At 45.0% G+C, this 9999-nt stretch overlaps 1 protein-coding gene across 1 annotated transcript; it reads left to right on the top strand.

The window, feature by feature from the left end:
- The first annotated feature begins 277 nt into the window (after positions 1-277).
- TREM1 (triggering receptor expressed on myeloid cells 1) lies at positions 278-9247 on the top strand. The gene is made up of 4 exons (XM_046005866.1): positions 278-359; positions 3411-3767; positions 5148-5361; positions 8878-9247. Exons 1-4 carry the CDS (start codon positions 311-313, stop codon positions 8981-8983), a joined length of 726 nt encoding a protein of 241 aa, XP_045861822.1. The 5' UTR covers positions 278-310; the 3' UTR covers positions 8984-9247.
- Positions 9248-9999: the final 752 nt, after the last annotated feature.

Genomic DNA, 9999 nt, shown 5'->3' with positions numbered 1-9999 from the left:
ATACCTTACGTTTGCTCACATAAAACTACTATCCTCACTAAAATTTTGTGAGATTGGCTGAAAAGGTAATTGTCATTATCCCCAGAGACCAGGAAACCGGAATTCAGAGAAGCCTGACACTAAAAACACTGTCTCTGGATTCCTGCGCAGTCCTTGACGTCTGGAGCCAAGACAACCAGTGACGAAAACAGAGCAGCAGCCTCAGCACCTCCCAGGAATGACTTCATATCCTGTTATGCAAGTTTCTGGAGCCTCTAGGTTAGAGTGTCCCAGTTACACCAGCGGCAGTTGGGGTTGGCGCACATGAAGGATGAGGAAGGCCAAGCTCCAGGATCTGCTCTGGATACTCTTCATCTCAGGTAAGGTGAGAAAGAGGCATGAGCAAGTGAGGCCTCTGCCCAGAACCTTGGGGATGCGCCATGAGAAAAGCTTCCCTTCTCTTTGGAAGCCCCAGGGGATGTGGCCACCCAGCATAGAGCCAGCCAGTAGACTTGCTAGACTGGGTTCCTCTATCCAAACTTAACAGCATCAGAAGACTATATAGAGCCTGAGAACAGAAATAAAATGGGTGAATTATGGAAACAGTTTATCTGTGCATTTTGATATAGGCAAAGATAAGTGCAACACTGGGTGGGAAAATGCTGGAGTAAATCTGAACTTGACAAGATCCAAAATAATTTTGCTTGAGTTTGAAGATTTGTTTTCTTATATTTCATCATGGTGCTTTTGATGTGACTGTCTATTAGCCCCCAAAGACATAATTCATTCAACAATATTTCCCAGGGACCTACTGTGGGCCAGGAAATCCGCTATTGTTGAGGAATAGCAGAACAAAAGTGAACGGAAGGGGCTTGGGGCTCACTTTTCTGGAGGCTGTGACTGCTGGCCACCATTGTCTGCTGATGTTGGAAGGTGGTTTTGCCCTCCCTGGCTTGGCAGGTCTGCCCCATCACCACAGCCTCACTTCTCTTGTTGTACAGCTCACACTTTGACTAAAGATGGAAGCATTTGGGGCTTTGGTTGTTCCTCCTCCTAATCCTTATGAATAAATTGGGAAAGTAACAAGTGAAAAGAAGGGTTTGCCTTGGAAAGACATGAAGATTACAGAGAAAGGGAACTTTCCAGGAATGCACTACTTTGAGTAAGGTCACAGATGCTCGCCTTGCAGAGCCTGCAAGCACATAGCACTTTGAGTCTGGCTGGAGCTGGGGTGATATCCCAGAAGGGCATCTAGGAGCTTGGTTCTCATTCATATGTATTGTATTCATGTCTTTCCAAAACAAAACTGGGAGAAGATGGACGGTTGATGCTTGTGTACTTGCGTGTGAGAAAGCCAGTGGTATATATTTCATTGTGTCCTGTGGGGGTGGGTTTGGGTAACCTAAAACTCCCCTCTAGCTCCTGTATTCTAAGGAACAGAATCATTATGTACCATTCAGGTGTGGGCTGGGCCTGCTCTCACCCCAACCAAATAACTGCCTTGGGCAACATGGCTCCAGGGTTTAGAGCTGAGTTTGGGGTCAGACTATCCAGACTTAAATCCTAACTTTACCACTTTCTACTGTGGAACTTTGGGTAAATCACTTAATAACCTCTGGGTTATTTAATAACCTTTCTGTGCCTCAATTTCCCTATCTCTGAAATAGGAATAATGGCAGTGTCCACCTTAGAAGTTACAGAGCTTAAATGATAAATTTAGGAAGATTGCATGTGCTAGTACTTTTAAACACTTAGCAATAAAAGGTATTTGGAATTCCTTTCTTGCAGTGGTGCAAGAAATGGTGCACACATAGCACTTTGGTGCTGAGTGCTCTCTGTCTCCTTTCACAAGAGATAAGCAAGTTTGTGCACAATTTCAGACTCCTCCTGTAACTCCCACTCTCTTTGTCTACTTGGGCTGCTATCACAAAATACCACAGACTGGGTGGCTTATAAGGAATAGGTACTTATTTTTCATAGTTCTGGAGGCTAGAAGTTCAAGATCATGCTGCCAGTTTGGTTGGGTTTTGATGAATGCCCTCTTCCAGGTTGTGGACTATGGACTTCTCACTATGTCCTCCCAGGGTGGATGGGGGTAGGGAGCTCTCTGGATCCCCTTTCATAAGGGCACTAATCCTTTTTGTGGGATCAGTCATGATCTAATCATCTCTCAAGGGCTTCACCTCCTAACACCATCACCTTAGGGTTTCGATTTCAACATATGAATTTTGTGGGGGGGGGGGGGACACACACATTCAGACTGTAGTGTCTACCTTGCCCAGGGAGTTGGCAAGTAATTTATCTATAATCTTTACATTAATGTTACAGAGGGTAGAGAGAGGAGGTGTGCCTCTTCCTCAAAGCCCAGCACAGTGCCTGACACACAGTAGGCTCTCAGCCACTGATTGATGAATGAGTGAGTGAATGAATGAGTGAGCCAAACTTGGCTTAAGACAGCCCCCAGTCTTGGCTTGCCTGTTTCTTGGAAGGGAATTCCTGACCAGAATTCAGAGGACTTTCCAAGAAGCTTGTTTTCCACATTTCCTTAGAAACTGCAGTCTGGTCCCAGAACTGGCCTGGTTTCCTTTACAAAATCCTCAGGAGTCCACAGGTGGGCTGTAGTTATAGCCCAGGGGCTCCATTGAAGGGGTAGCTGTTGGCATTTTACAATGGGCATTTTCAGAGTTACTGCCCAAGGATTAAATTGTGTGCGTGTTTGTGCAGTAGTAGTAATGTGCCATTAACAATGGCAATAGTAGTTGTCGGTAGTGGTAGCCTGACACACAGTTTGACCCAACATTACTGTCCAGCCCATTATTTGGTATTCCATAGAAGAAAGTAACTCAGGTTTGAGTGGATAAACTGTAGACACTGTGAATAAGTTATAGAATGCTTTGTGTCCAGCCAAAAATAAGATCTAGATCTTACTTCCACTCAACTTGTCCCTCCCACTTACAAAGCTCCCTTGGAACAGACCAGAATTGATCTCTTTCCCCTACTTAGATGAAGTTCCCCTAGCTGTTTGAAGGAATCACTGTCTGCTACTATCATGTCTTTACATCCACTCATCACTCTATATGTCCTTGTCTATAATCTTCCCTTCTATCATACCCTTTTCACTCATGGTGTTGGCATGTGTTCCATGTTCTGCCTCCAATCAGGAGATTTTTTTCTTCTCAAGAACATACATTTATGAAAATTTGCACAAAGCATATGAGGTCTAGCTCTTGGAGTAAAAGAAAAATTACTCACAGTTAAAAGATCTGGAATCTAGTGCTGACTTGCAGGGAAGGTTGCATTTTCTCTGAAAGCCTTGAGGATCTTGTCTGAAAAATGAGTGGTATAACAAGAAAAAGAGGTTGTTTCTCTCTTTTTTGCAAAGAGATGAAAACTATTCCTCATGGAGTCTAACTCTGATTCCCTGCTTACAGAACTCCAAGCTGCAAATGAACCACGTGAAGAGAAGTATATCTTAGCTGCGGGAGAGACCCTGAATGTACAATGTCCTTTCTCCATCCAGAAGTACGCCAATAGCCGGAAAGCTTGGCAGAAGCTGAGGGATAGAGGGGAGCCCCTGACACTGGTTTACACAAAGAGTGTTTCAGGGAATCCCAGTCAAGTCCGGATGGGCAGGTACTTTCTAGAAGACATCCCCAATGAGGCCATACTAAATGTCCAAATGACCAATCTTCAAGCAGAAGATTCAGGACTGTATCGGTGTGTGATCTACAACCCTCCCAAGGACCCTGACATCCTGTCCCCCCTCGTCCGCCTGGTTGTGATCAAGGGTGAGTGACTTGGAGGGGGGTAAGAGGATGGGGAAAGCCAGGCCAGCTGGGGTTATGGGTGGCGGTGGTAGCATGAGCAGGGCTGTGGCTCAGGATTTCTAGCAGCCTGGCCTCTCTCCGAAGCTCCTTGTCTCTCATTTGAGGTCCTTGAGAGACATTTGGTCTCAAAGAAGAAGCTACCACTTAGAGTAGCAGAGCTTAATTTGGGGTGCTATTGTTGGAAGTGGGATACTTCCTACAGTATGAAAGATGAGTGGTAGACTTGGACAATTTAGCCTCATTCTTTAGGTCTCCAAATGGAAGTCATTTCTTTGGGAAGCCTCTGTGATCCATTATTTCCTTCCCAGGGTACATTTGATGACCTTCCTCTGCGTTTCCAAAGCAGTGCTTCTCAGACTTTACTGTGGGCAGAAAACTCCTGGAGATCTTACTTCAAAAGCAACCTTTGATACAAGAGGTCTAGGGTGGGACCTAGATTCAGCATTTCTGATCTGCTTGGATGTGATGTTACTGCTGAGGCTGGTCCATGGTTCCCATTTTGGGTAGCAAAGCTCCAGAGCTCACTTTGTGTCCTCTCTCATAGATGATGCTGTCTCACTGGGTAGTAGTGGCCTGCTTATTTATTTGCCTCCCACGCTCATCTGTGAGTACATGAGAAAAGGGCCTGTGCCTTTCTCAGCTCTGTATCCCTAGCAGCTAATGTAATGCCTGGTTCCTCAGTAGATGTTAATTGGAGAAATTAAGGAAGGTTCAAGTTTCTACTAACTGGGGAATCCTAAACCTAAGGATGACAAGGCTCATATGCAATATATTAATAAAAGATAATTTGAAAAGCAGTACACTACAGGTTCAGGTGAGGGCAAGGCAGAGAATGGTACAAGGCAGAGTAATCAGGGAATTATTCTTAAAGAAGGTGGAGACATATGGACTGGTGAAGAATAGCAGGCAAATGCATTTCCAGTGACAGGAATCACTTGAAAATTCTATTCCCCCCACTCCTTACCCCTCTCTGTCCTTACCCATCTTCCTCCTCCCTTCCCTCTCTCTCTCTCCCCTTCTCTGCCTTCCTTCCCTCTTCCCTTTTTCCTTTCTCTGACCTAGGCTGACCTCACATTCATTTTTTAATCTTAGCAAAAGAAAAACTTGCTTCATGAATGGCTATGTTCATTTCCCTCCTCAGTTTCATTTACCCAGCTACCCATCCATCCATCCATCCATCCATCCATCCATCATCTACCCATCCATCCATCTTTCCTTCCATCTAACCATCCTTCCTCCATGCTTTCCTTCTATTCCTTCCAACCATCTATCCACTCATCCACTTCCCAACAAATCATCCATCAACTTATCCATCAATTTATCCATTGTGCTTTCTTGCAGATCCTTTAGACATCACTGTCTCAGACAAGAATCCTACGCAGAACTCGGCTCAGATTTCCACCTTTTCTCCTTCCACCACCAAGGCCCAGAGCACACTCCTTACCAGTCCCAGGACTGTGACCCAACTCCTACCCAAATCAACTGCTGACATTTCCTCTTCTGGCTTTGGAGTCAACATCACAAATGTGACGGATATTACCAGCTATGGTTTCAGGTCTCTGGGCCTCCTGGTTTGATTCCAAGTCCATCTGCTTATGACGTGGGGAGTGATGGATAGGGGAGTGGGCAGGGCAGAAGCAGACTTGAGTCTACTAAGTCTGGTGAAAGTTCCCTGGGGAGGAAAGGGGTGGTGCTAGAGGGGGAGGATGCTGTTGATGAGGCTTCCCATCTCCTTGGTTCACCCTGTTTTCTTGCTTACTAGAGGAGTAAGGAGAGGGAAAAGATGTCTTTGCCGAATTCCACTGGGTCTCAGCCAACCCCACCAGCCTAATGGTGTAGTGGAGTGAAGGACCCTGGATTCTAATGCCAGCCACATGGGTTGGCTGTGTGACTTTGGGTGAGTCGTGAGGGTTCTGTGGCTTGTTTCCTTATCTTTAGGGAGGCTAGAAAATGCAGAGCTGGAAGTGATAATCTAGCCCAACTGCTCTCGGCAACTGTTGTGTGTTAAGATTACCTGGAGTACTTGCTTTTGCTTTGGTTTGTGTTTAATACTGATGCATGTGCCCTCCTGTAGACCAATAGATCAGGATTTCTGGAAATGGGGTTGGTCTCAGCATTGTTGGTGAGATCTTCAGGAGATTTCTTAATGTGCAGGCAAAGCGAAGAACCATTAACTTTGCATGCATACCCTTCTTTACAGTTTATTATTAGGTGTTGATTGATCTCTGAAAGTGTTTATCATTAATATTGAATTGATAGAGAAATATGTATCCATATTGCCATTAATCTAACATGTCTGATCTCCACATTCTCTTTCAGTCTTTATTCATGTTCATACATATTTAATATAGCAGTAATTCTAATTATAAACATTGCTATTATTTTTCTATTTTAAAACTATTCTTTGGGGCGCCTGGGTGGCTCAGTGGGTTGGGCCGCTGCCTTCGGCTCAGGTCATGATCTCAGGGTCCTGGGATCAAGTCCCACATCGGGCTCTCTGCTCAGGGGTGAGCCTGCTTCCCTCTCTCTCTCTCTGCCTGCCTCTCTGTCTACTTGTGATCTCTCTCTGTCAAATAAATAAATAAAATCTTTAAAAAAAAAAAAAACAAAACAAAAAACTATTCTTTGATATTGCTATCTAGACTTCATGATTATAATTCAAACAAATGGATCCTTTTCTAGCAATGAAAAAGCCATGACTTACATCTTAACTTGCTTGTCTTTAGACACTGAGATCATTTTAATTTTTTATAGTATTGATAACTTCGAGATGAACATTTTCATAGATGTCTTTTTTCTTTTAAATTATTCATTCAAAAGAAATTCTCTTAAGAGAATGTGAACATTTATATTGCTTTGTATACATATTGCCAAATGGTCTTCAAAGGTTGCAAACAATTTGTGTTGTGATCCATAATGTAGAAGAGAAGCAGTCGTCACTGCAAGGATCTTTTGCCCACAAGGATTTAGTACTTGGGAAATATTCCTGCTAAGTTGCACATGAATTATCACGTGCTTTCATTTCTCTCCTGCTGTAGTCTAGGAGCTCCATGAGGGTAGAGGCAGAACTTCTCCACCCCACCCACTCCAAATAGTTGTTTTGCTGACCCCAGTGTCTGGTACAGAGTAGGTGCTTATTAAATCTTTGTGGACTAAATAAATGATCTGGTGAGAATCGATATTTTTCTTTTCAAGTTACTTTGATTTTTCCAGGATGTAAATTGAGAGTACCTGCTTTGGCCCACATTGCTACTAGAGGCTGCCCCTGGCTTATTAACTTTATTTATTAACGAATATGAACTATTCTATCAGTCAGAATCCAGCCAGGGAAGCAGAAGTCACTGCGCTGTTTGAAAAAGAAATGTTTTGTATGGGGAGTTATTTGCCTCCACAATGAAAGAAGTGAGCTTCCAATCTGGGGAGGGATAGGATGGGGGGGCACTTCAGAGGAAGCCACCATCACGCTGTGTTAGGGTGGGTTCCCCGGAAGCAGGCAGTAGGAAAAGTCTTGTACAAATGTAGGAAGTGATCCCAGGTAAATCCATCCAGGAAGTGAGACCAGGAGAGAAGGAAGCTTAGCAAGGGTGTCATCACCAAGCTGAGTGACACAGCAGGGAACTTTGGGGCTCAGTCCTGCAGGGGACTTCTGGGGGACCCATGGAACTTGTCTGTATCAGAGGCTAGGGAGCTGGAGTATTTATACTCCCGAATTTCCAGTTCCCTGTAAGGGGCAGCCCAGGGGCACATGAATTCCCAGGCGCTGGGGTGGTGGGGGTGGTCTGGCAGCTTGTGCTCAGCCTCTAGAGGGGTACCTGCTGGCCCTCAAGAGTGGACACACTCCAGCAGCTCAGCTCATGAAAATGTGAAAGGGTTGGGAGGACAGGGGAGACCCGAAAGTCAAGGTAGTCCAGTGGAGCTGGGGCCTTGGGACCGTGGGCTGAACGTGCGCCCCAGAGGGTGCTACTGTAACCACGAATGGCTAGGAGCTGTCAGGGGCTGAACTTGACCAGTCGGCGACAGGACATAGTTCCAGGTGATGGAGGAGATGGAAGACAGGGAGGAAGGTGTCACAAACCAGAGGAAGGGTGGGGGCTTCAGTGTAAAAGGAGCCTCTGGCACTTTCTATCGCCATTCTGTCATTTCTCTCTCTGCAACCTTGCACATTTGCTCTTAAGTTTTGTATGGGCAAATGTGTTGATTTTAAAATTATTGCTTTGCTTTATTCTTTCATATGCTTAATTCTATTTCCTGGAGACATCTCTAGTTTTTTTTTTTTTTTTCCATTTTACTTACATTTTTATTCCATCTTGGGGTGGGGGGCTGTATTTTGTTAAATGGTATAAATTGTACAAAAGATGACTTTTTCTTCATATTACCATCCAGATACCACCAGATTATTTACTAAACAATCCTTGCCTACCTCCTGGGCTGCCAGATTTCCTTAGATGTTAAATTCATACGTAACATTAGGTCAAAATCTGTGCTTCTCTGTGTTTTGCTGCCATCTTTTTTGCCCTGTGTCTTATCATGCAGATTAGTTGTGCTGTAGTCTGTTTCCATATCGCTGAGTCTAGACAGGCCATGTTTCCTCACTCATGGGTATCTCTTTCTTACGGTATCCACTGATGCTTTCTCGGGACTTTTAGAATCATTACGCTAAAATCTGTAAAAATTCATGATAGGATTTGGGCAAGGATTGGATTCTTCTGTTTATAGATGGGGAAACAAGAGGCCAGAGTGGCGAGATGTTTCTCCCAGGAAGTAGGCCATGTTGCGGGGACTAGAAACCAGGCTTCCTGGCTGCCATCCTGGTGAGGAAGAGGAGCCCAGGCAGCCTGCCCTTTCTCTCGGATGCTTCCTCTGCATATGGGCTCCATGCGCTTTACTAAATATATTTCCAGTTAGTAGTTTTAGACAATGGGACACACTAAAGGCACAGGGCTAGTCAATATGGGGACAAGAGCTAGAAGGGCCCAAGCAGATAAGAGAAGAGGCATGAAGGACTTCTGTAAACACTCAGGTGTGAGGCGCACCAGCACTAACAGCAGTTGACATCTCTTCTTTCTCCCAGGGTTCCCACGATCAACATCATCATTCTTGTGCTGTGTGGACTCCTGAGCAAGAGCTTGGTCTTCACTGTCCTTCTTGCTGTCACGCAGAGGTCATTTGGACTCTAGGCCAGTGAAACCATGAGAATGACCTCTGACCTTCAGCCACATCTCTCTGGCAGTTGTTCCAGAGGAGGGGTGTGAGGGGAAAGGCAAGGAGTATCAATGACATGAGTTGAATCTGTAACACAGATTATTTCTAAGGTTCATGTCTCACCTCAGCCCTGCCTGTTCCCCTCACTACACCAATAACCTTGGGTGTGTGTTTTGCTCCCTCCAAAGAGAAGACACAGCTGCGAACATGCCCATTCCAACAGTGGCTTGGGATTTGCCTTAAATAAAGACAGAGTCCAATGCTTTTCACTGTTGCTGTCGTGTGGTGGTTGTGAGGTACAGAGGGCACCACCGCTAATGCTGCCCTTGTACTTGGCCTGGGCCATAACATTTGGCCTGACCTGGATAGAGCTCTTGCTAAAGAGGCATCTTGTTCTCCGCATCCCTCGACCTTCCTCTCCTCTAGAATCAGATGCTTGGGTTTCTCTCTTCATCTGTGGCCATCTCCTACATTCCCAGAGAAGGGGTTTGAAAACCACAGAATGAGAAGACAAGACTGTCTCCTTTTGCTCCTCCCCCTGCTCTCTCTCTCTTTCTAAGATAAATATATAAATCTCAGAGGAAAAAAAATAATCTAACTGGTGAAACCAGGATGCAACACACAGCTGAAGCCACAGCTGAGGTCATAGCAAAAGACAGTCAAGGGGTCTGATCACCAGTTAGAATTCTGCACCCAATTCCCGTGTGTGTGTGTGAGTGTTCACGCACGTGAATGTGCCCGTGTTTTGGGAAGGGGTGGTTTTCCCATACCAACAAGCAATTCTTGGACACCAGGTAGGTGTTCTGTAATTTAACTCAATTCTAATACTATCTACCCAAAGCTGCACCAGATTCCATAGATTGGGGGCTCAGTTCCATAGACTCCCCCTCCCTATCTTTAGATGCCATTGGTGAGCACTTGTGCTTCTGACCCACCTACTCTTGGAGTTCCCAGTGATCCCCTCCTTGGGTTCCATTATTTTGTTAGAGAA

Source organism: Meles meles, chromosome 5 (assembly GCF_922984935.1).
Source record: "Meles meles chromosome 5, mMelMel3.1 paternal haplotype, whole genome shotgun sequence".
NCBI classification, from domain to species: Eukaryota; Metazoa; Chordata; class Mammalia; order Carnivora; family Mustelidae; genus Meles; species Meles meles.
This window is presented reverse-complemented; position numbering and strand designations above follow the sequence as displayed.